The following is a 27,054-nucleotide window of genomic DNA, read 5'->3' as shown; positions in this document are numbered from 1 at the left end:
AAATGCGGAGGCAATTAGTTACCTGTGTGCTTGTATGAAGTTACTGGAGGTAATATAAAGCGCTTCTGTACCTTTGGGTGATGTTGGCGCTATATAAAACTGACCCAAAAATAAAATTGTGAAAAGGAGGTTTGAATGCAGATGCAATTTTGGAGGTGTAGGGGTTCTGTGCAACGGTGTCAGTGAATTTGTTTAGGCAAATTATAAGTAGATTTGGAAAGATGGTGTGTAATATAAAGTGCTCCTGTACCTTCGGGTGAGGCTGGCACTATATAAAACTGACCCCAAAAGAAAATCTGTGTGCCCCAATGCAAGATCTTTTGGCAGGGGGGTGCGGAGTGAAGGGGATGGGATGGGAGGAGAGGGAAGTCGGACCCTGGCACAGAAAAGTTCACAACAAACAAAGAAGTGGAAGAGTGGGGAGTAATAGCAGAAAGGGGGAGAGGAGTGGAGCAGGGAAGGCAAGGGGAGGGTAAAGGAGAATGGAGGGGAAGGGAAGGGACCTATTATCAGGTGATGACGATGAGCACAAGCAACACAAGACAGAACTGGTCCTTTAACTGTATCGAGTGTTCAAGTGAGTGTAACTGTATCGAGGTCATAGTGAGTGTGGCAGTTACAAGCAAATGTCTTAATGGTGCAACGTCTGACTCTGTTGTCTATGGGAAAGGTGCTGTGTTTGTGTGAGACAACGTAAACAGAAGAACAGTTGCAGCTGCAGATTGCCTCACAGTATGCCATGCCAATTAGTAGCTTTGCCAGCACTGCTAACATCACTGGTTCACACTTCCAGTTTTTGCACGTGCTTAACTGAAAACACTACTTTGTATTTAGCAACATCTCATCTCACTGACACCCTTCTGATGTCAGATAAAGAGCACACACTGCCCAATTAGCAACACTCCTAATATTCCCAAATAACGAACTATGAACTAGAAGTCTCTTACCATGTATGCTATGTTAGCAGTAGGTGGGAAGACCTTGCCTCGGACCTGGTAGTGATAATCCAGGATGACGATCGTCCGTCTGGGAGATGTAGCACCTTCTAAGCCGAGTTGGTTATTGTCATGGTGACTGTCTGGTGGGAAGGAGCCTGTGGAGTTTGGCAGCACTATATTGCACTTGTTTCCCAGAAAAAAGCAAACAGCAACACACAGCCGACAAAAGGCATCATTTAGATTTTTAGGGGAGATCAGACCCCAACTCGATGTGCCTTCAGCCAAGAAAGAAAATTATCTGATTAGCGGGAAGGAACAGCTTGCAGCTGTTACATTTTACTCCTCAGGTCTGGAAAACTATGAGTATTACATCAGTGTCCACATTTTTATGTGTAGGCAGATAAATTATTTCAATATTTCAATAGAACAAAACATAATTTACAAAAGTGCATGTTGTAGGAAGCTGGGACTGTATATACTATACCAAAGTAAGGTTTAGTGTGCACAGAGTCCAGTAGAACCCCAAAGGTAGGCAGAGGTAAAAGTAGAGAATACCTTACTCTCTATTTGTGGTAGTGTGCGCGAGCAGTAAGGCTTTATTAAAGGGTAGTGCTAAGCATTAATTGTACACACTCAGGCAAGAAATGATGTCACACACTCACAAACTGAATTCAGACCAGTTTGTTTGTATAAAAATAGTATTTAGTTATGTTTATTTTCTAGAACCAAGCAAGCCTGGTACAGGTAAGTGTAAATGGTACTTTTCAAGGCAGGTTGAACAATACTAGCGAGCTGAATGAAAATGACTTTCTTGCAGGTTTGTAAATACTTTGAATACAGGTGAAATTACTGTTACATTACTTTTGATTACTTTACAGATTACTTTATGGATGACTTTTTCTACTCAGTGTGATATGCCTAGATATCACACTGAGACATTTCCTAGAAAAAAGGTAAGTAAAGCAGTTTTTGTATATTTGAAGTTTCTTAGAGTTCCATACAAACCAACTCCACACTTAAAACAATTTCCCAAAAAAAGCAGCCAATGCAATCCTATGGGAGGAAAATGAAGTTATCGGTTTACAGGTAAGTACTTGGTTGTGGGAGTTGGGTTGCTGGGGTTAGAACCAGGGTTCCCCAGGGTCGAGGATGCACTCTCAAAGCACCCTCAGCAGCATTAGGGCAGCCGGGTGCAGAGTGCTGAGACCCAATGTTATCCAATATGGGATAGGGGGTCTCCGGTTGGTGGCTGCTCATAAGCAGGCCACAAGATTGTGAAAGCAAAGCTCCTGGACTTAGGTTCAGTGCAAAGGGGGATCTGATTTAGCACACAAGGTGCACCACAGCAGGCGACAAGGCGACTTTTGGCGCAGGATCTCTGGAAACTGCAGACGGGCCGGTAGGGCTGGGGCCAAGTCAGTTCTTCTCTGCAGTCTCCTCTGCTGAGCGTCTTCTCTCGTCCTTCTTCTTTGTAGGTTGCAGGAATCTGCCTTCTTGGTTCAGGGCTGCCCCCTAAATAATGTATTTAAGGGGCGTTTTATTGGTCTCGATGTCAGTAGCCAATGGGCTACTGACCTTAGGGAGACTACACCCTTGGTAAGCTCACCCCACGTGGGGTAGGTGGCACAAACCTTAATCCTGATTGGAGAGTGCCTGCCATCTGCAAGATGGCGGGCACTGAAGAGTGGGCTTTACCTCGCCTCCCCCACCTAAGGGGTGGAGTTGGCAGAGGTGGGCACACCTTCTAGGCTGCTCTAAATTTTCCCGCCTGTCTTCCCGCCGAAAAGAGGTTGAGACAGGAAGGGGGGCCTGCTCCTGATAGCAGGAGAAGCTGGGGGTCGTGTAACAAAGGCAGCAATGTCTTTGAAGCTCCCCTGCCACAGATGGCTCTTCCTGACCTGAAAGAAGGCGTGAACACCTCTGCCCAGGAAAGGCTTTGTTTCTGGGCTCAGGGAGCGAAGGCTCCCACCCAAAGGGGTCTAGAAACTTGTCTAGAGGTGGCCTCTAAATGCATGGTGTAATAAATCCCTAACTGGCATCAGTGTGGATATATTATGCTGAGAAGTTTGATACCAGACTTCCCAGAGTTCAGTAAAGCCATTATGGTGCTGTGGAGTTTGTAATGACTAACTCCCAGAACATATACTCTTTATGGCTTTACTGCTCTTCAATGTCTAAGAGTCGACTTAGACACTGTAGGGGTACAGTGCTCATACAACCGTACCCTCACCAGTGGTATAGTGCACCCAGCTAGAGGGGTGTCTCACCTATACCATAGGCAGTGGGTTGCAGGCATGGCACACAGGAATGTGTGCCATGTCGACTCTTCATTTTTCTCTGCAGCAAAACACGCAGCCTGCAATGGCAGTGTGTGTGTTAAGGTACAGGACCCCTAAGGTTGGCACTATATGGGCTGCAGCCCTTAGAGGTCTTCCCTGGTCACAGTGCCCTTGGTACCCATGGTACCTTTTACAAGGGACTTAAATGTGGCCAGAGAGGTGCCAATTGGAGGTACTAAGGTACCGTTTTGGTAAAGAACACAGGCCCTGGGAACCTGATTGGCAGGGACCCAGGACACATCAAGTCAAAGTGCATCAGAAATCTGGCAAAAAAAGGGGGGGTTACTGCAACAGAAACCCAGCTTCCTACACAGGTGCACACAAATCCTTGTGTAGGATTGCCAAAACTTTGCACAAATAAAATATTTACAGATGTCACATATGAACCTATAAAAACCACCATCTTCCTTGTATGAAACGTTTTGCTATAAGGGATAATGCAAACTTTCAGTTGTTCTATTGCCAGTGAAAATGTAGTGTGCACAACAGAAATCACAATATGAAGAGAGCCCAGGCTGTGCATGGATTGGCTGCAGAGCGCCTGTGTTCTCCTCTGTTATATACACAGGCTGACTCAATCTAGCATGTGTCGCAAATTATCCTGTTCCCAGTTGAGTCCCAAACACACTGACACTTATAAATACTAGACAAAGCTAGGCGTTTGAGAGAACTGTCTTATCTTCTCAGGACTGAGGAAAGTCATTGTTCTCAGAGTGTTTTCCTATGAAGCGAGGGGCAGGATTCGGAATGAACCGGGGAAGAGAATGTATTGTCCTAGGCTCTGCAGTAGGCAAACTCAGCTGGACAAAGTGTTCTGTCGGTTGTAGATCCCCATATTCTGATGCCCTATTTGTTCAGTTGTGCATGTGTACAATAAGTCTGCGCACTGAAAAATGTTTTCGCTTATGTCCCCATGTCAGTCAGCAGTGAGAGATCCTTGTACATAAGTTCACCAAATTAACTTCAGCCCCGAGAGTTAGTGTATTTTAATTCTGAGACGCACGTTTTAATGCTGAGAGGTTATGCATATAAAGAAAATGAAACATTAGATGATGAAGAAATGAAATAGTGTGAGGAGCAAAACTGACAAAAGAATGATACAACAGTGAAATAAGAAGGAACCTGAAAAAAAAGTGCCACAAAATCAGATGAAAACAGTACTTGGGCCTTGAGACACTGATAAGAGATACACCAGAGGAACAAACAGGAAATAGTATGCTACAGCCAATGGAAACAGACAGAGGAAAGGTAAGTAGCAAGCACAGCTGCAAATGAAAAGTAAGGGGGTGGGATGTAATCACCTTTTAAGATATATTAAATACAATAGAATTCACAAGCACAGTGCAAGCGCTTTGGAGGCGGAACTTAAAAAAGGGCACTTTCCTACAGTATACTACAGGGAAGTAAACAAAGTCATGTTCCAAACCTATCTGGCACACGTTCTGTCCAAAGTGGAAGAATGTACTGAAACAATTCAGTTGACCGCTTCATTTCACCATCAGGGTTCACTTTCAGTAGGCACATGTAAATGACATGAATGCTGAGTTTCTTATTGTTTGCTTCAAATCTGTGTTGCATTAAAATAATACTGCTAATTCGGTAAATAATGCATATTGAAAAGGCCATATTCTTCAAACGATTGTTATGGTTGGCGTGATTGTTAACTGTTAATTTATTTTGTGCTTTTCTTGCAGCTGTACTCAAATCTTACAGCTTGCCAGGCTCTTGGCAACATGTGTGTGATGAACATGCATTCCGTAGGATCTACCAACTCTGATGCGTGTGGGCTGTTTCAGGACATTGTCAGAAAAACTGCAGGTCTGGGATCTGTGCATTCCATTTCATTTTGGTAAGTCTTGCAACCTCTGTTTGTTGTATCTTACACCTCTCAGTTTCTTACATTTACTTGTGAAATAAAATGTTAGCTAAATTGTGTGTCAGTAGGCATGCTTATTATTTGCAGGCGAACAAATCTTCCATGGCTATTTTATGGTGAACACCCAGGCCTAGCCGCTCGGATACTTACTACGTCTCAGTTTCCTGTAAGCTTCAATCTTAAAGGTTCTGATCAGGTAAGCTCTTGTGTCATCTCTGATGGGGTGAAACATAACTGCAATTAAATCATAAATGGATATGGCTGGTATTCTTTTGTGAGAAATGTTCACATGTACTTGTCAATTAGAAAACAATGCAGTAAACAAAGTAATACAATTAATCAACCAAAGCTATTTTCCTTGTAAAGCTACATTTTTAAACATTATAATGTAGCACTGTTGAATCTACGGGACTTCTTTCAAACCGTGTGTATCTGATAGCGACTTGTAGCCGCAGATTCCCTACATTAGAATAATCCCAAGGCGTCAGACTGGGTCCAGTCCTTTTTTGAGCAGTACCCCTGCGTGCCAGTAGGAAGCATTGTTCAGCTCCGCATCTGCCTTGTCTACACTGGAAGTGAAGTGCGCAGTACTTGTATAGGCTCCACCTTGGTGTGCTGATGTCAGTTCTTTCTTTTCTGCGTCAGATAGTGCTTATTCGGTTGGGCTACCCTCAGCCCTTTTTTGACAGTTTTTTCAAACGTTTTGTTTACTCTTTTTTTTTTTTTTTTGTGAACAAATTGTATTAGTCAAACGTACAATCAGCGGAGCTCTGTACCCCAGAGACATCTGTAGCATCAATGAATCACATCTTGACATTGACCGTTTTTCCATATAATAACAAAAGAAGAAGGCCATGCTTATAAAATACGGCCCAATTGAACAAACCCCCCCCCCCCCCCCCAGGCCCCCCCCCCACCACCCCACACCCCATCGCACCACCAGCCCAACAACCAATCAGCAGGTATGGTCCAAACTGCAGCTCTACTTTCGCCATGAGACATGCCCAATCTACACCATGTCACCAACGCGCGTGTGGTACATGCCGCCCCCAGACTAACGAAGAAAACACCGCAAGCCATACAGATCCTATTCTGGAATGGGTTCTAAATCCAATCCCCTGTAGTCCGCCCAGCGCTTCCAGATTTTATAGTGCTTGCGCGGGCAACCTTGTGCTAGAAAAATGTGGGCCTCCAGGCCCATACAGAAATCCAATCCTGCTTTCCACACTGAAACGGAGGATGCGGCCGTCACCTTCCAAGCCCTTGCAATGTCACGTTTCGCAATGGTAAAACCCAGGAGCATCAAATGGCGCTTGTAAACATTGCCCCCTATATCATCCATAATGTGCAGGAGTACTAATTTAGAAGATCGAGGGAGATCCCAGCCCAGGACCTCCGAGAGGCACGCCAGCACACCCCGCCAGAACCTAGACAACGCAGTACAATTCCATATGGTATGTAGTAGAGTCCCCTCATCATGCAAGCAGCGAAGGCAATTCGGGGGCGCCACCAGACCCGCCCTGTACAGTCTGACCCTAGTAAAGTACACCATATGCAGGTATTTAAATTGAATTAGACGAAGGCTCACCGCAATGGCCGCTCCACGTGGGGAAGCCAAAGCCTCCACCCAATCCTCCTCCTCAAGCGTGCCCACATCCTCCTCCCATGCCACACGGAGACATTGTAATGATGGGGAGCAGTGCGTTACCAGAGACTGGTAGATCCTCGATATCTTATGGTCCCGAAGATCCCCCATGAAAATTTTCGCCTCCACCGGACTGAAGTCAGCCAATTCCTCTAGACCCACCAAGCTAGGAGCCAGAGCATGCCGGAACTGCAGGTATTTAAAAAATTGTGTACGCGGCATATGAAACTCGTTTTGCAGGTCCTGAAACGACTTCAGGATGGGTCCCCTCATGACATCACCCAGAGTAGAGATCCCAATCACATCCCAGTCATGAAAGCCCGGCAAAGCCGCCAGCTGCGGCAGGCGCCCATTTTGCCAAAGCGGCGTCTCGCCCGTCAGGCGATTCCACCAGCCCACCCTCCGCAACGCCTGTCTCCAGACCTGAAACACTAACTGTGTGACGTTCGGCAAGGAACGCCGCAGAGGCGCGGAATAGAGAAGCGTGTGTAGTGAGTGGTCTCCCATCAACCGGCGCTCCAAGGCATATGCTGGGTCTGACCTGTCGCCATACCACCATTCGTTAAGAACTAACAGATGTGAGGCCATATAATACGAGATAATGTCTAAGGTCGCAAGTCCCCCACAACACGTGGATTTAAAGCAGGTGCGGAGAGCCACCCTAACAACACCCCCACCCCAAAGAAACCGACTCAAGGCCGCGTTGACCTGGCGGAACCAACCCGAGGGCATGGGATGTGGATGATTTTGCAGCTGATACAGCAGGCGAGGAAGAGAGACCATTTTAAATATGGCCGACCGGCCATATATGGATAGGGGCATGTGGGACCAAACCCGAAGATCCTCACGCACTCTGTTCCACACCGGCACCAGATTCCTCTCCCAGGAGACCAACCTCACGTCCGATAAAAACACCCCCAAGTACTTCAGCCCTCCACGCACCACCTGCACCGCGGAAGCCCACGCACCCGGGTCGGCCCCTCCACCCAGGACCCACAACGTAGATTTACGCTCATTTATATAGAGACCTGTAGTCTCCCCAAACACCTGCATAATGCGCAGCAACCGCGGGCCAGTCCTATCCAATGGAGTAAGAAAGAATAGTACATCGTCCGCGTAGAGGGCAATGCGATCCGACAGTCCGTTCGCCCATTCAAGCCCTGACACCTGCGCATCTATACGAACCCATGCAGCTAGGGGCTCCATTGCCAAGGCAAACAGGTAAGGCGATAGGGGGCACTCCTGCCTGGTGCCCCGACCAATGGAAAAGACCGAGGAGACCGAACCCGCCATGCGTACCGACGCTGTTATGTCCGTATATAGTAGCGTTAAATAGGAAAGAAAACGGGGCCCTAAATTCAGCCGGCCTAAGAGGGCGAATAGATACTCCCAGCTCAATGAATCGAATGCTCGAACCATATCCATTAGTAATAGAGCCGCTCGCACCCCCAAACTCTCAGCTGCAGCTATCGCCGCATGGGCTCTGCGAATATTGTGACGGGTTGCCCGCTGAGGCATGAACCCCGCCTGATCCGGATGAACAATAGTTGAGATGTGGGGAAGAAGACGGTTAGCCAGTGCCTTGGCCAGAACTTTAGCCTCGACGTTGAGAAGAGAAATGGGACGGTAGGAGGCATGGTGTTCCGGGGGCCTACCAGGCTTGTGAAAGACCACCACCTCCGCATGTCGCCAATCCCTGGGCAAGCGGCCGGCCTCCCTCGCCTCCTCCACTGCCCTGCAATAATGGGGACCCAGCTGCCGGAAATAGCACTTGAAGAATTCATTCGGGAAGCCATTGGGACCCGGCGCCTTGCCGGGCAGAAGCTCCTGAAGAGCTGAATTCAACTCGTCTGCCGAAAATGTGCGATCCAGGTCGGCGCGTACCTCATCCGCCAGAGCCCTGGGCGGGAGATCGTCCAGAAATCGGGCAATAGCTTCTGCTGATAGACATTCTTGGGGAGCGTAAAGGCCCGCATAATAGACCGCAAAGCTTTCTGCAATGACCGACGGTCTGACATCGGCTGGCCGTCAGGACCGACCACACCCGGGAGGACCAGGGATCCCGTCGCCCCCTGACACAATCTATGCAAAAGCTTGCTCGACTTGTCCCCCCACTGGTATATCCTGCTGCGGGTAGCCAGCCACGCCTGTCTGGCCTCTTCTAGCAACAGGGACGAATATTCCTGTTACGCCAACACCAACTGGCGGCGGACCAACCTCCCTCGTCTCCGCTGCGTGCTTCTAGGTCCAATATCTTTGCTTCTGCCCGAACAAGAGATTCCCTGCGGGCCCTACGAGCCGCCACACAAAAGGAGATGTCAACCCCCCGTAGTGTGGGCTTCATCGCCTCCCACAGAGAAGCCACCGCCGAATTCGTGCCTAGATTTTGCGACAAGTACCGGTCTATGGCTTCGCCCATGTGCTCCCTGTACTCTTCCTTTTGGAGATTCCATGTAGAGAGGCGCCACCGGAAAGGACCCCGCGCAAGGCCAGCACGCAGACAACCCGCGCGGGAGAATATCAGCCTCTTTCACTCTGCTAGCAGCCCCTTGAGACACGAATATGTAATCAATAAGAGAGAAGGAGTCGTGGACCGCCGAGAGGTAAGTAAACCCCGGCGTCACGCCATGCAACCGACGCCATGGATCATCCCAATTGTGGCCCAGCACGAGGGAAGACAGCCTGGTGGGGCCGCGCGCCAACGGGAGCCCCATCATGCCTCCATCTGTCAACAGCAGCATCCAGCACATCGTTCCAGTCCCCATCAATCACAGCTAGGCCCTCCGGGACATCCGTCCACACGGTCACAAGTTTCTCCACAAAACCCCAGGACAATGGCGGCAGGGCATAGACACTACCCAAAATCATGGACTGCACCCCTCAATGTACCCTGCAGGAAAAGATATCTGCCCTGCGCATCACCCCACGTTCTGATGTGGATATAGGGGACTCGTCTGTGAATCAAGACCGCTACCCCCCTCGAGCCCCGCACAAAGCCTGCATGGAACACCTGGGTAAAGCTGAAGCGCTGAAAGCAGAGAACCCTAGTCCCCATAAGGTGTGTCTCTTGTAACATCAGGATATCAGCATTGGCGCGTTTGGCCTGCTTAAGGATAGCGCCGCGCTTAATCTTGTCTAGTGCTCCCCTGACATTCCAACTTAGGATACGCAGGGACCCCAAGGAATCTACAGATCTACCCACCGTGGCAGCCATACCAAAACATCAAAGCCGAGCAGGGCCCACAGGCCCAGGACATGACACACAGCGCAACCCCTACCTGCAAGTGGACCGTGCGATGGAAAAACAACAACACCAATTCCCCTTAACAACCGAACCAACCCCCCCCCCCCCCAAACCCTGCACCTCGAAAACAAGTACCTGTCGCGGCAGGCAGAGCAACAGGGGGAACCACCCCTCACCCGCCAATGGATCCCCGAACTACAGTCCATTGTCCCTCAGCCCCATGCCCGTCTAAGATATCCGACAGGAATATCGGCCCTGGATGGGCTCCTCTGCCCCCTACAAGCATTTCTCAGGAAAGTGTGCACACACATAAAGACATTAATCAATCAGCTGGCGCCACATGTTCTACAGCAGAGTCTGTCAGCAACGGAGCATTTCCAGATCTGGACCGTCTTCTGGACCTGGAGCGACGAGACCCCCTCCCCCGACCACCAGGCGCCCTCCGGACCACACCACTCGAGGAGGAGTCTGATTCTCTCCCAGGCGGGGAGTGAGGGCGCAACCGCACTGTCTGATCCATCCAACGGAAAACCTCCTTCGGGGATTAAACAAATGCACGTGCGGGAGTGATAAACAACCCTCAGCCGGGCTGGGTAGAGCAGCGCATATGGAAGTTTAAGTTCCCGCAGGCGGGCCTTAGCCGCGAGGAACGACTGCCGCTGTTGCTGGGTCCGTTTGGTATAGTCCGGGAATATCAGGATGCGCGCATTATTGTATTGCAAGGAGTCCTGGGCCCTGGCCAGTTTCAGAATCCTGTCCCGATCATGATAGTTAAGCAGTTTCGCGATTACTGGCCGCGGCCGAACCCCCGGGGGAGGCTTCTGCATCAGGGCTCTATGCGCTCGCTCCACCACAAAACATTTAGAAAGGGAGTCGGGGGAAGCCATCCCTCCAACCACTGGGCGATGAACCTCTCCATATTTCCAGACTCGCACCCCTCTGGAAAACCAACAAAGCGGAGGTTGTCGCGGTGCGCCCTACCCTCCGCATCTTCCTCCCTAGACTCCAAGCACCGCTGGGCAGTCACTAGAAATGTGACCCGCTGTTGCAGGGTCGCTACCACATCCTCCACGCCAGAGATACGCGACTCAGTCTCAGTGATGCGTGCCACCGCATTCCGCAAGCCTTGGCGCAACAGCATAACATCTGATCCCACCGCCCCTATCTTGGCGTCAAGGGCATCTCTAGATTGAGGGATTGCCGCCATGAGGGCAGCATTGTCTGGGACAGTGACCTGTGATCCACCGGCCACCACTGCCGGGCCCCCAGGACCAGCAAACTTGTCCAGCGTGCATTGCTTGGAGGGCCCCCCACCATGTTTGTCCCTCGTCATGTTAAGCCAGGTGTATGACGGTGATCCTACACCCAACAGGCAGGTTCTATCTCCGCACACTCCGGTGGGGTCTCGTGGGCGACACCGGGGCGACCCCTCTGGCTAGCGACGGTCCGCGCAGCACGATCTCACTGCTGAAGCGGCCGTCTAGGCACCCCCTCTGCGTGTCACCAGACCTTGTGTGCCACGTGGCACCGCTCCACGCAATCCAGCGGGCGACCGTCGGCGCCCCGCCACAAACCCCGCAGGCTCCACTAAGGCGTCGCACTGGGCCCCACCCAGGCCCAATATCGCAGGATCTCACGGGCCTGGAACCTTAATGGCCCCCCACAGGGCCCCAGGGATGGGCAGGATACACCCCCGGGCCGCCCGCCGACCCCAAAGTCTCCACAGAGCACAGTCGCCTCACCGTACCCCCACGCGGTCCGATAGTACCACCGAACCCCACACACAGCTGGAGAGGATGGGGGGGGGGGGCAGGTATTCAAGCACCGTCGAGCACGCTCGGGCCCCGCGGGGGCCGCCTCCACGCACCCCACGTCACCCGGATCACCAACGCAGCCCGAGTTGGCTGCCGATATCAGGAGCGCTCCACCTCAAAGACCAGAAGCCACCGGAGGCCTCACGTGGAGGAACAGAGGCCCTCTCACTGGCCACGATGTGTGCGTCTGCCTCCTCATCCCAGGAGCCCCGGACCGGGCCCGGCTCAGGTTCGTCCAAGGCAGCTGAGCCCCCGGCCGGGTGAACCACCTCTTGCCGCCAACGCCGCCAAGCCAGACCAGGATCCCTGGACCTTCTCCTCCGGGGCGATCAGGATAGCGCCGCCACAGTAAACGCCTCTCTGGGCCCCAACTCCCCGCCCCGCGGTCCGATCAACCGCCGATCTATGGGGGGGGGGGGGGGGGAAGACCGTCCCACAGGAGCTCTCGCCAGCCAGGCACCTCACCTTGCGACACCAGCGGGGGGCCGCCCTCTCAGCAGCCGCTCCGTCGCTCTGAAGTTCGCCGGTCGAGTTACACTCGAGACCGCGGCTTCCGTACCTCCCACAGGCCTTAGTGTCGATCCGGCCCTGCCGCGGCCGTAGAATACCGCTGCGATCCCCAGCTCACCATCGGCGGGTGTCGCCGCACCACGCCACCTCCAGGCACCACAAGCAAGGGATTTTAGGGACAGAGGAGCAGGATGAATGGAGGATGAATGGAGGATCAATGCAGGGCTGGACGGAGCCTATCTAAAAGACGTCCGCCATGCTGGCTCGTTAAGCCACGCCCCCTTGTCTACTCTTTTTGAGAGAATTTTTCTCCTGGTATGAGGATACCACCTAAGAAACTGGCTTGTTTCAAACCATGTGATGCCTGTGAAAGGCCCCCACTTGGTGTGCTTATGGTGCTTGGAGTGGAGCGAGGCCACGATTCCAAAACCTGTGAGGACTTCCGTGCCATGCACCCAACGGCGTTGAGCAAGCAATCCTTCAACTCCTCTCTGCCAGAGGTTGAATGACCCGATGATGCTCAAGATCCCAGTTGCGTGGAAGGTCCCAGTTTCATTCGCAATTGTTGTTGCACTAGAAGTCGTTGGGTAAGTCCCACAAGCATAAGAAATCAAAGAGGTGTTCAACTTTGCTGCACCTGTCGAAGTCTTCCTTGACTTTCCTGGAGTTGGAGCGACCCCTGCGCCCAGCTTAAACATTTTATGAGGCCATGCACCTCATATTTGGGCTGCTTGGCCCCTCTGGAGTACCTTTAAGCCTCATGGGTCCATGATGCCCCCCCCCCACTGGATCCCTGCTGGCAGGTTCACCCTTAGTGTCAGTTGGGCATCATGGATCCCTTGTTGGATCCAGAGCGAAGCCACCTGCGAGACCAAGAGCTTTTTAGGCGCCTGCTCCAGTGCCAACGCCTACTGCGGTGCCATCCCCATTAATTCCAGTGTTTGACATGGAGCCGGGTGGCGTCGCTCAACACCAGTTCTGGTGCCGACTGGGATTTTGCTCTCCAGATCGGAGCCAGTGCCTTTTACTTTTGACGGGGCTGGAGAGGGAGACGAATGCGAGGGGTCTGAGGATTCTTATGGATACCAGCATTTATTAGATGAGAATGAGGGCAACTGGTATAAGGAAGGAGTGGCCATTGGTTTAGACACCTCGCCTGACCCTGGCTTGGCCTCTCCTCCTACCATGCCAACAGAGGAGAGAGCCTCTTTTGCCATGGTGGTGCGTAGGGCAGTTGAGGTCTTGGACTTTCAGCTACCCGCTGTGGCAGTCAAGACAAATGTCTTGACATAGGTGCTTCAGCCAGGAGTCACTGCCTCCACACCTTTCCTCCCCTTTAATGAAGCTGTCCTACTTGGGGCCTCATCCAAGCCCTGCACAGGAACTCCTGTGCATAGGACAAGTACCTGCCACCATTGCTTCATTCCTGGGGACCTCAGTTTCCTTTACCCAGCACCCCACCACAGAGAGCTTGATGATTCAAGCCTCCACTTCTAGGATCAACCGTAGTGCATTCGCTACCATCCACTGGATAGGGAATCCAAGAGGCTGGATACCTTTGGCAAGAGAATGTTCTCTTCCGCCAGCCTTGCATTGCGGTTGATGAACACCACGTGCGTTTTGGTCAAATACTCCTTACCATCTCTGATTCAGTTGCGCAGGTGCTGCCTATGGTCTTGGAGGACTCCAGAGCCATACTCTCCCAAGCTATTGCTGATGTGAGAGACGCAGAAAAGTTCATCATATGATGTGGACTGGAAACGTTGGTGGCCCTACAGTGCCATGCCTAGCTGAGAACAACTGTTTTTTCAGGGGATGTTCAAGCCTCGCTTATGGACATGCCCTTTGATGGCTCTCATTTTTGGAAAGAAGGTGGACTCACTCCTGAAGCGCTTTAAGGGCAGCAGAGCCATGGCCAGGTACTTGAGCTTGTTTATTGCCCCTCGCCTCACTCAGTCCTCCTTCTGCCCCTTATGTGGGCACAGAAGGGGTCTCAATTGTGTCCATACCCTCCCAGGCACGACAGCCAACAGGCTTCCCAGCCTTTTCGAGGCTGAGGACATGAGTCCCATAGATCACGTGGGACAGTGAGCCAGAAGTCCGGTCAATCTATCATCCCCCGGCAGCTGCAGCCTCCAGACCCCTTAAGTTTGCCTTTCGACCATCATGGGCATCCAGTGGGGGGCAGAATATGCTATCTGCACCACTGGCGGTTAGTAACATAGTACCATTGTTTTATGCAAATCATCCCCCCTCAACCCATGCCACCCTCTTACGACTGGCTGACAGAGGACCACCTCTTGTTGCTTCCTCTGGCAGTGATGACTCTTTTACCCAAGAGAGCCATACAGAGGGGTGCCTGCATCAGAAGTGGGTTTTGGTTGCTTCTTTCTGGTGCCCAAGAACGGAGGCCTTTGTCCTATCCTAGCCCTGCACCATCTTAACCTCTTCCTGAAAAAGGAGATGTTAAGAATGCTCACGCAAGTCCTGTCTGCCCGGGAGACTGGATGGTAGCGTTGGACTTGCAGGACTCCTATTTATGCATGTCCGTCCTGGCCGCCCACACACATTACCTATGGTTCACATTGGGCTAAGAGCACTTTCAGTTTGCTGAGCTCCTCTTCAGCCTAAAGGAATTTTAGCATTTATGGAGTGGTGAAAACGACTGAATAATTGGTCTTTTTCCTCTGCTGGGCATTCAAGCGAAAGCAGTAATAGTCAGCACGCAAACCAGAAAGCTTTTAGAAAGTAAGCGCATCCTAAAATATGTAAACTTTTACAAGGTGCCAAAATGTGCACGCAGTAACTAGAACATAAAACATAGTGGGTGTATTGGATGTAACTTAAACCAAAAGAATTCTCGTATTGTTATAGCATAATTGTTCAATAATAGGTATACACACCTCCATCAATTTGTGAATGCACTTATACAAAATCTCAGATCAATTACTGACATACTGTCCTAATGTAAGTGCTTTTTATAAACAAATGGTGTTGATGTCAGACAGCAAAATCAATATGCAACAGTTAAACAGTCTGCACAGGTAGCCATGATGATTTAGTGTTGGTCATAATGAAACTTCCTTATTATACCATGCTGTAGTGTAAGCAGCCATTTAAACCAAGATTAATCCTTTTATCCATGTTCCTCTGATTTAGTGTGGAATAAAGATTTTTTTTGTTTTAAAGATGTTTTTATTAGAGACATAGCAAGCAATAAACAGCCATGCACACCACACTTCTGGCACGGCAAGATTATAGATTGCATATCATCAAACATTACTCACATCCCCTACTTCCTGTCCCCCGCATCACAGCCATAATTTTGTGAGGTGCAGTTCTGAGGAATAACAGCAGCAGCATCTGCTGGAATGAGGGAAGTACAGGGCCCCCCTCTATAGGCGTTCCATTTGCCCCAGATTTTCTTCCACTTCCTAGTACAACCCTGGCCCTCATATATCACTTTCTTATCCACCATGCACCAGTCCATGTCCCGTTTCCAGTCACTTAGGTGTGGTGCAGGTGCCGACCCTCATAGACTTGCAGTGTTGCGCTTGGCTATTGCCAGACCCTTCATCCAGTGGTCATCCAGGTCCGTTCCATGTGGTTAAGGTCTGTTTCCTACCAGATACTGAGCAAGCACCATTTAAATGAGACTGCCATCTCACACCCACATAGATCATTCATGAAGGCCACCACCGATTCCCAGAAGGGTTGTGTAGCAGGGTAGCTTCAAATAATATGAAAAAGGTCCCCACCTGGCCACACTGCCAGCGGTAGTCCACATCTGCTGCCCCACCCATTTTTACCATGGTGGTACATGCAAGGCAGAACCTATGTAGAATTTTGAGCTGCACTAAATGAAACCCAGCCTTGATCGCCACCTCTCCCCAGGAGGCCAGGTATTCGGGCCATTCATCATCCTCCAAACCCCCCAGATCATGGTCCCATTGTGCCCGCAAATGTAGGACAGTGTCCGGCGAGTTGTTAATCAATTTTCGATATGTTACGGTAGTACCCTTGGGGAATATATGTTCATCGAGCAACCTGTCTTCCAAGGGCGAAGACTCGCGTAGCTCCACTGCTTGGGGAAGTGCCACCCTAGCTGAAAGTCCCACTGCAAGTCAGTAAAAGGATGACCTTTCCCTGGAACCAGAGGTCCCCCGCTCTGTACAGACCAATAATATCCAACTTAGTGAACACTGGTTGAGTCCCCAGTGTGTACATCGCCTCGGAGTCCCACAGGGGAGTAGCCTAGGTTTTCCTGCCCTTCCAACAAAGATAAATTAATAATAAAATACAAGCAAATTATATTTATAGTCTTATTAACATAAAGGGTGTATGACACAAATTGAGTCATAAGTGTGGTGTTTAATACTACATAAAATGACTATACCTTATGTTGTTAATCGAGAAATCAGCATGGCATATTTCACAACAATGTCTGAGGGTGTTCAGTATATTTGTCTAGTATTTTGAAGTGTATGGCAAATCACAACATAAATGTTTGGAATTACATCAAGAGTAGATTTGATTATTAATTAATCCATGATAATTACATCAAAGTCCACTAATTGAGTCAAACATGTAGCACAAAAAAAAAACCATAATGAATATGTAAAAAACATTAAATCATAAAATGGATGTATAAGATAAATCTACGTTAACCATGGTGAATAATTCAACAATGATAATTACATCAAAATACCTTTGTTTAAATGTGGAGAGGATGTGGCTTAATGGGCTAGGGCAGTCGATCTCCGATCTGGGGAACCGTGTTCGAGTCTCGCCAATGACGCTCAACATTCTGCGATTCTGGACAAATCACGTAATCTCCCCATGCCTAACAAAAATGAATGTGTTCTTCTGTAATGTGACTGGTGCTCATGTAAAGCGCTCTTATACCTTTGGGTCAAGTTCGTGCTATATAGAAACTCTGAAAAAATAAATGAATGTTACTTAGGGATTGCAATACAGAGAAAAAGCACATGGTATTTAACAACTTTGAATAGTCAACAACACTGAAACTATAGACCCCATGATTCTGAACGACAAGTAGAATACTTAAAAAGAACAATTTCTGTAAAAACAACTGCCTTGAATAAATTTTGCACCAGGTTCATAGCAGTAAATTTCATTTTAAATAAATGTTTGTATAAAGAGAAAGAAAAATAATTTGTTTGTTATAGGGAAGAGGTGTGGTGCAGCGGCCAAGGCGACTGATGTTGCACGCTGGGGATCACGGTTCGATCCCCGGCACCAGCGGCAGGTCAGCCCAGCACCATGTGACTCTGGGCAATAGCTCGCTTAATCTTCCGAGGGCCCCCAGCGCCGAGATGCCTACGGGCTGTGCGCTTTACAAATACTGGATTTACATTTTACACATCGTGATGTAAGTAGTAATCATAACTCACCCTTTCGTAGTCAACATCACTGATCATTTGTGCAGACTAGGTAGGCATACAAAATAATAATGGTTGATAGTGGGAATCAAGTTTGTTATATAGTTGGTAATACAGCTATATTCAAACCATCAGCTATGCTGTTGATTTTCCATGCCCATCTATTCACAGAGAGCTTGAGTAACCGCTTTGTGTTATTATTTATAATTGTGGGTTTATTTTACATCTATAACCCACAATTTATTTTCTTCTAGAGAGTGATTCAAGTGGGTATATTTGTCAACCGAAGGAGCCTGTGATATTTTACTGTTGATTCTGGACTGGTTCTGGAGAATGAGTTTACGTATTTGCTGTGTTGTCTTACCTATGTATGGTAAGCCGCAAGAACATATAGAATTCAGTAAAACACTTTTGAGGTGTTGGAATCTGCCAAATGTTTCATGGTGAACTGAGAACCATTCAGAGCGAATATCTTAAGTAGATTGCGCGTGTCGCAGGCCATGTGCCAATCACATCGGAAGTGACCTACTACGGGTGGTAAATGTAAGCTTTGTTGCAAAAAGGTTTAGCTGGTTCCATATATGCTTTCACAAGCCTGTCTTTTTTTTTTTTAGTTAACAAAGCTTTATTGAATAAAATATGAATGTACACCATTATATATTACACGGAATAGGAATGAAAAAATCTCCTAGCTTTCGTAAAAAAGTTTCAATTCTATTAAGGACACAAAGGTGAGGATTAGGCTTTAACTTTCTTCTTTAATGCACAGCAGCCATGTCAAACATTATAAACATCCCGAAGTTTCCCATAATGCCAGGGACAACACGAAGTAACATCAAACGAAAACTGTCCAATCAGAAGTTATCAGCCCTTGTAACAGCCGTCGTCCTTCCTCTAACGACCTCTTTCTTCCTGCGATCAAGCCGCTCATGAAAGATTCGATCCTTGGAAAAACGTGGCTCTGGAAGAAGTACTTCTGCCAAACCGTTAACCCCAGCATACATCAGTTCTGCTTTGCCGAATCTGTTCCTGAAAGGTAGAAACCTCAATGAGTGCTACTTAATGGACTAAGCGACGCATCACCAAGCACAGCATTATCCAATAAATATTACAGAGAACAAATGGAAAAAGTCTTACTTTCTTCCCAAACGTCGATCCAAGAACCCGGGCGGGTCCTGATTCATCAGAGGTGGGGCTAGTTCTCGCCTCCGTGTTCTTAATAGAATTGAAACTTTCCGTTATGAAAGCTAAGAAATTTTTCATTCTATGTCGGGAACACTGAGGCGAGGATTAGGCCAGTTTAAAGCTTATCTACTACTAGAGCCGCAATGGAGGAGACTGCCTTGAAATAGAACCTCTTGAAGGTTGAATCTGACAACCAGTCTGCTGCGTTCAGGCTATCCTCCAAGCGGACTCCGAGCACAAACTCTTTCGAGGCCATAGCACCTCGTGTGGAATGCGCACCAAACACCTTTGTATCAATGCCGGCCTCCAACATAATCCAACCAACTCATCTTGCTATGGTTGGGGAATAAACCGCCTTAAAGGGTTTTTCAGAGCAATCAGCAGTTGGTTCTCCCCATGAGGTCTTCGCTCCGCTGTCAGGCCTCATAAGCCTTGATACAGCGTATGACACACAACTTGGGAACATCTAGAAAGGCCGGATAGGAAATCACCCGAGCTTGAGTCTTTGTCCTCCGAGAGACGTAGAAGGTAACTCTGTCCGGAGTAAGGATCTCCCTGTTACGTCCATTGCCCTAACGTCCGACACCCTTCTACATGAAATGAGACACAACAACATGGCCAACTTGGCCGAAAGTTGTTTCCGTGAGAGGTACTTATTGCCCGGCCAACTGGTCAGTAATGTGAGAACCTTATTCACGTCCCAAAGTACGGAGTACCTAGGCTCCGGTATAAGGGAAGTAATTTCCAGATTAATGGATGCTCTCCCACAGGAAGGCCCGCCACTGTCCCATGGCAGGCTGAGATAGCCTAGTGGAAGGTGTTGATTGATCGATAAGCCATTCCCTCAGAGGCGAGGGATGCTAGGAAGTTGAGGACATGCACAACGTCTGCCCCCCACGGGATTCAGTCTCCTTCTCAGGCACCAACCCATCCAGCGGGACCAGGCTGATCGGTATCTTTTAAGCGTACTGTCCGCCCAGGCTCAAGAGAGGCCTGCAGCGTCTCTCGAAAGGCACGGGACTTGCCACCGAGAACTGCAATCCTCCATGTCTTAAGTGGAAGGTTGCACATCATCAGACGATGAAGATTGCCGGACGGATTGCTCAGGAGATGACGCAATGGGTGTAGACGGATTGGAGAAGCCCAAGAAAGTTCCATCAGAATGGGAAACCATGCTTGCGACTTCCATACCAGGGTGATTACCACCAGATCCACCCCCTGCCGGTGCACTTGGATTGTCAACCTCATAATCATCGCAAACCGGGAAAGGCAGAACCTAGCTCCGTCGCCCACTCCTGGATAAAAGCGTCTGTCGCCACTGCTCCCGGATCCAGTCTCCAACTGAAGTACTGGGGAAGCTGGTGGTCCAGCCTCGACCCGAACAAGTCGATCGAGAAAGGACCCCAAAGCGACTGGAGGTCCTGAAACATCGGTAGGAACAACTTCCACATTCGAGTCTCGAAGATGTTGGGACTGCCAATCCGCCACTTGGTTGGACGAACCCGGCAGGTGCTCTGCCGTCACTGAAACCTGATGTTCCTGGCAGTACTCCCAAAAAGTTTTGGGCAGATCCGCCATGGCTTTGGAGTGCGTGCCCCCTCGATTTTTTAAGGAGCAGACCGCCGCCAAGTTGTCCATCTTCAACAAGAAACAAGACTGCACTCTGTCCTTTATCCAACAACGGACCGCGAAAGAACCTGCCGTCAAAACCAAGCAGTTGATGTGGAGAGATTTTTCTGCGGCTGACCATCCTCCACCGGTGGTGTATTCTCCACAAAGTTCTCCTCAGCCCTATCCGCTGGCGTCCGACTCGATCACGAGATCTGGTTGCAAGCCGAAAATGGACTGACTGTTCCACGCTTCCATATGGGAGAGCCACCAGTTGAGCTCTTCCCTGGCCTCTTCAGACAAGGACACTCGCCTGGCGTAAGACAGCCCGCGGCGCAGGTGGGAGGCCTTGAGTCTCTGCAGTGCTTGAAAGTGTAGCGGTCCCGGAAAGATGGTTTGGACCGAGGATGATAAGAGACCTACCACCCTGGCGATTCTGAGTAACAAGTTTTGTGGTTTCACTAGCAGCCTCCGTACCTCGTGGTGGATTTTGCCATTTTCCTGGAAGGTAAGCTCAGGGTGGCTTCCACCGAGTCAATCACAAAACCCAGAAAGGTAATCCAGCGAGAGGGTGTATTTTGCCTGATTGATGACGAACCCCAGGGACTGCAAGAACTCTACCGCCGAACACAGCTGGCGCGAGCAGGACAATGGGCACTGGTTCATGAAAAGCATGTCGTCCAGATAGACAGTCCTCCTCATGCCCTCTGCCCGTAAGCGCTCTATCACCGGATGAAGGACCTTGGTGAAGCACCAAGGTGCGGATGACAGGCAGAAAGGCAGAAAGGCAGCAAAGTGAACTCGAAGGTTTGATTGCGCCACTGGAATTGCAAGAACCGGCGGTTAGGGGGAAAAATTGGGACTGTAAAATATGCGTCTTTGGGGTCCAACCAAACCATCCAGTCGTTGGGGCGAAGGTGGTTACAGAGCAAATGTATCCACTCCATTTTGAAGTGATGGTACACTAGCCACTCGTTGAACTCCCAGAGGTTGATCACTGGTCGCGGACCTCTGTCCTGTTTCTGAACCAGGACCAGATTGTTCAAGAACCCTGCGGGATGAGGTGTAGCTCGACAAATTGCCCCTTTGGTCAACTGATCTTGCACCTCCCGCTGAACCAGGATGGCCTCCTGACCAGAGAAGGAGATTGGACAGGGGGAAACCGTTGAACAGGAGGCCCGTAGAACTCCACCTGAAACCTCTGCACCATCTGAAACACACAGGCGTCGGCCGCAAGGGTCCGCCAGTTGTCGATGAAGCGTGCTAGCCGTGTCCCCTCAAGGAAGAACATGAGGTGATTAAAGAACTTACCATGTGCGGAGGTGGAGCCACCGCCGTGGGCGCCACCGCGCTGCCCTCTGTGGCGTGGTTTACCCCTGGTTGGGTAGAATCCTCCGAAACATGAAGAGTCTTGCTACTGTCCTCTCTGGGAAGACAGGCCCCTGCCAGAGGCTGGTCGAGAGGAATGGCCAGCCAAGTGCCCCCTACCATGGCCGGCCCTGGCGAAAACACGTGCATTAAAAATGCGCTTTACCGTTGACTGTGCTTTGTCCAGGGAATTGAAAGTGGAAAGGAACTTACTAAGCTCCTTTACAAATGGATCCCCGAAGAGACCGCCCTGTGCTACCTGACCAGCCTGAGACATGGCTAATTCGCCGAGCTTAGGATCAAGCTTAATAAGCAGGGACCGGCGCCTTTCTGTGGAAATGGCAAAGTTGGCATTGTCAAGAAAAATTATAGCTCGCTGTGCCCAGCTTGAAAGGACATCCAGTGGAATGAGGGCTCCGGAGGCCTTGGCATCCTTCACCATATCAATGTTTTTTACCAGTGGCCTTGTGATGTCCAAAAGCTTATCTTGGCATGACCGCCAAGAGCGGCCAATGCCTTTCTTCGAGTCTTTTATGTACTTGGTTAAAAAGGTTGCCATACGGGCGTCTAGCTAGGGCGTGGCTGCCACTTTGCCCTCCAAAGAGAGCCGGCGGCACTCAGCTCTGAGGCGGGATCTGACCTGGTCTAAAGGCTTCTGCAGCGGGCTAGCCACATATTTAGCCACCTTATTGCACGGAACCCACTCCTACGAGCGAGGGTGGAGGAGCTCCTCAGGCTCCAAGAGATCTAACTGTGCCTCTCCTGTGGTCTCTGCCGGGTGGGAATCAGGCATGGAAGAATTGGAAGGGCGCCAGGAGCGGTCATGGTCTGATTTGCCGTCTGAACCTGCTTCAGACTCTTCCGACTGTGGAGAGAAAACCGTGGAGAGAAAACCACCAGGCCTGAACATCAGTACGACAGAAGAGCCGTTGGGGCCTCTGTTTGAGAGAAGAGGAGTGCTCCTGTGCCCCCAGGAAAGCGTTCTTAAGCCTGTCAGAGGCTTCAAGATCCACTCCCTTGGGATGGGGGACGTTTACGCGGTTTCTCAGAATTGGGGTAATTGGTCTGCTCCAGAGGTTCTGGGGCCAAGGACCCGGAAAGGTCTTCCCTCAGTGCGAGGGATTTTCAGGCAGTGTTGTGCCAGGTCCATCAACCTCTTCTCCAGTGGGGCCATGGCCTCCGAGACCACCCTAACGATGGAGGCATCCACCACGCCACAGAAGTCATCTGTGACCGGGAAGAACTGTACGTTCTCGTCCTCCTCATAGTATTCCCTAAACTCCTCCATGGGTAAGTATCTCAGCGCGCTAGCCGTCTGTAGGAGGTAGGAATGGGAACAGGTGGCCACCCACCAGGTAAGATGGGATCAACAAAACTGGGAGTCCCAGAAGTCAACAGGGGAGCCTGAGGTGATAAGAATGCCCAGGTGAGCAAAGTAATGCCCCAGTATATTAAATAGTGAACTTCAGGATAAGCCTGTCAAGGCAACCTCAGAGAAAGTGTCCCCTACTAAAGCCCACACATTCAGAAGTGCCTCAATTTGGGCCAGAGGATGGCAGACACAATGCCCTCAATTCGAACGGGTGACAAAATAAACTTCCTGTGGCATTGAGAACAGCCTGGCCTGTCTGCCACTGTAGGGAACGCTCCTTAAACATCCTTCCCGGAAGGGTGTTCACCAGGCTGGCCGGGGCCGACATGGAGAAAGGCAGCATCGTTGGCGGAGGCGCTCAGTGCAAGCCAAAACTGACGTGCCCTCCGATTTGCATCAGGAACCTTCTCGTCCGGCTTAGGGACAAGGGAGGCGCACCCTCTAGCGGTCGGCGGACCGCCGTGCACTCCGGCCCCGGACTCGAGAAAGCAATCAAATGTTTGAGTGCAGCCGCGAAGGAGCGACAAACGTTCCTGCGGCTGCCAATATCAAAACTGAAGCTGAAGCTTCACAACAAACAGATAAACAAAAGGAAACTCAGAGTCCAAGAGAATTTAAAAGGGACTATGTATCGCTCCTATCTTGACTTGGCTGCAGCAGCAGAAGAAAGAGGTTGTTACAGGAACGACAACGGCTGTTACAAGGGCTGATCACGCCTGATTGGACATTTTTCGTTTGATGTTACTTCGTGCTGTTCCTGTGTGGCGCTGTGGAGAAGCAGACAGGGACAACGCGAGAGTGATTTAAGGGATTTATTGGCAACAACCAGGCAATAGTGTAGATAAGGTACACAGTACAACGGAAACCACCAGGATCTCCAGGGTCTTGGTGTGACTTGTGCCTTTGCTGCTCTCCTTCTTCTGTCAGAAGGAGATAGGAATGGAGCCTTCAAGTGTCCGGTGTCCCGCTTAGGCAGGCGTAGCTCTCCAAGGCGTATCAGTGCTCACAACATAAGGGAAGGAAAAGAAAAGAAACACCCTGTAAGGAGGAGGTCCTGTCCACTTTTCAAATGGTAGGGATCGGGGAGTGCAGGGAGTAGTCACCCAGGACCGACACCAGTGAGCGTGCGCAGCTTTCGTGTCTGTCCAAGCGGCCCCTTAGGTAGCTAGTTCTCTCCACCCAAGCCGGGCTTTGTAACCTCAGCGTCCCTTCCCCATGCATCCCCGAAGCGGGTCCGTACCTTGTTAAGCCACGTCCCTTTAGAGATGTGGCTGACTTCCTCGCGGTACGGGATAGGGTCTGGCTCCCAAACAGGAACGTGGCGGGTGGAAATAACCTCTTCTCCCGGTCTAGGCACCGACTTTGCTGCATCCTCGATTCCTGCCAAAAGCGTCGAACCCGGGGGTAGAAAGAAGGTCTCGGTTCTCCTCTCGTTCTCTTCCGGCTCGGGTCCCTTCGTCCTGCAGGTTCCTGTCGGGCGCGCTCCCTGGAACGCCTCCTCCTGTTTTATCCAAGCCGGAGCTCCCGATGCGCTCATGTGACCGGAGCAAGGACGCGTTGGAGGTGTGTCTTTAAAGCGGTAGTACCAGCCATCCTCGGAGGTAGGAGCCTGGAAGCAAAGGAGGGGACAGGGAGAGAGGTAAGGGGAGTCCGGTTCAAGCCCGGCGGACGGAGTGTCAATCCAGGATGGTAGCGCCTCCTCACACCCTGGCATCATGGGAAACAAAGTCTTTGAGATGTTTATAATGTTTGACATGGCTGCTGTGTAATAAAGAAGAAGGTTGAGGCCTAATCCTCGCCTCCGTGTTCCTGACATAGAAATCAAGCCATGAAATGTCATTTTAACCAGAAAGGCAAAAATTGCTAACACTTAATACATAGGAAGGAATACATCGTAAACTTATTAAATGAAATCATTCTGTTCCGAAAACATCACATTTTGGGGTATTTTATGTATTAAGAAAAGAAGGAAGAAGTAAAGAAGAGAACAGAAGAGGGGAGAAAAAAGAAAGAGAACAAATATTACTTATTGCATATCTGCACATGTATCACAAAATAAATCCTGTATCCTATATTGATTAGTTCATATAATAAAAACATGTTATTAACAACTTATTTCTCATAATAACAATGATAAATAGTTGGATAAGTTATTTTAAATATTCAGGGAAGAAGCCATCCTGGTGGCTGGAAAACCCTAGTGGAATCACTGGAGTTTTACGCTTTTTATTTAAGTAATCAGTAAGCGGAGACCAAAAATGGTCCTGGTTTATCATTTGTAGTGTAGATGTGCTGCTGCTGCATCAAGTCTATGATGATAACAAAGACGATTCCACTAGCTGGTAACATTGATATCTTTGGCATTTTTCCAAATGGATGTAGTGACTTTAAAGGCAATAGCAAGTGACAGATCTAAAAACGTGCCTAGTTTTGAAAGTGCTGGCCAAAAGCGTGACAAATTTACTAGAAAAATACATTTAACATCAAAAGGGAAATCAATAGAACAAATAGTGGAAATAGTCTTGCAAACCTGTAACCAAAAAATAGTGGTTGGTGTACTATTAAAAAACATACGAGTTTTACAAGACCAGCACATGTTTGAGAATGTTGGATTATATTTTTGCAAAGAAAGCTGAGTAATATATAGTCTGTTATAAAAATAATAAAGGGTTTGTGTGGTGCTAGCATTGGGGGATCTCTAATGTATTTTATCCCAAATAGATCCCCAGTCCCTTAGAGAAAAGGAATGTTGAAGGTCAATTTGAATTATACCCTTTAGAACCCAATTTTTCCAAAAATAGTTAGAATAAAAATTTTGAGAGCTTTGTTATGCCATATAGAGTATTATAGAAATTGTTGTATCGGAGATAAGGGTCTTGTGAGGATAAGGGAAACACCTGACTAGAGTACTTAATAGGTGGAGAGGAAAAGGTTCAAGGTGGTTTCGAGACAAATGGTAGCGAATAAAAAGGAAATGGAGACACAAGTGAGTCCTCCAATCTGCGCCAGATATTATTAGGCAGATAATCAGTGCCTACCATAGAAGGTAGTACCTGTTTTGAAAACAAATGCATTATGATATTGCTGAAAATGTGGAAAAATTTACACTTCCCAGCTCCATGGGTTTACAAAGAGATATTAAAGAGATACACGCTTTTTTACCATTCCATAAAAACGCAGTAATTGATTTATTTAACAACTTAACATTTTTTACAGGTAGTTCAATAGGTAACGTGTACAGGTAAAAATTTATGACGGAAACATCATCTTGAAAGTGGCCAACCTTCCCCACCAAGACAGATATAATTGGGACCATTTCTCTGTTATTTGAAGAACCTTATGATGAACATCTTCTAAGTTGATCTGAATTGTCTTTGCCATGGAGGTCATATTTAATTCCCAAGCACTTAATATTGTGCGACGACCATTTAAACCCGGTGCCATCGAACATACCCTTCAGACAATATTTGTTGAGGGTGAGTACTTCAGCTTTTGAAAAATTCAATTTATATCCAGATAAACTAGAATACAATGATAAAAGATTAGTAAAGACAGGGATTGATGTTTCCGGTTTGGAGACATAAAGGATCACATCATCAGCATAGGCCGAGAACTTAATCTGTGTTTTTATGTTGAAAACCATGAAACAATGATGAATTATGTAAGGTATGTAGAAAGGGTTCTAAGGATTAAAAAAAGCAATGGAGAGAGAGGACATCTATGTCTGGTACCAAATAAAAGGGGAAAATATGA

General features: G+C 49.1%; 2 protein-coding genes across 2 annotated transcripts in view; one reads left to right on the top strand and one right to left on the bottom strand.

Moving 5' to 3' along the window:
• The window catches only part of TMEM67 (transmembrane protein 67), a 1,162,308-nt gene that overhangs the window by 284,278 nt on the left and 850,976 nt on the right, over positions 1-27,054 (top strand). Inside the window, exons 8-9 of the mRNA XM_085605278.1 lie at positions 4,972-5,126; positions 5,241-5,349. Of these exons, the coding sequence (XP_085461404.1) occupies positions 4,972-5,126; positions 5,241-5,349 (264 nt within the window). The remainder of the gene's footprint in view (positions 1-4,971; positions 5,127-5,240; positions 5,350-27,054) is intronic.
• The window catches only part of LOC146831047 (uncharacterized), a 498,359-nt gene that overhangs the window by 283,410 nt on the left and 187,895 nt on the right, over positions 1-27,054 (bottom strand). Inside the window, exon 5 of the mRNA XM_085605279.1 lies at positions 17,075-17,302. The gene's annotated coding sequence lies outside the window, so the exon portion shown is untranslated. The remainder of the gene's footprint in view (positions 1-17,074; positions 17,303-27,054) is intronic.

This window comes from Triturus cristatus, chromosome 5_1 (assembly GCF_964204655.1).
Source record: "Triturus cristatus chromosome 5_1, aTriCri1.1, whole genome shotgun sequence".
NCBI classification, from domain to species: Eukaryota; Metazoa; Chordata; class Amphibia; order Caudata; family Salamandridae; genus Triturus; species Triturus cristatus.
This window is presented reverse-complemented; position numbering and strand designations above follow the sequence as displayed.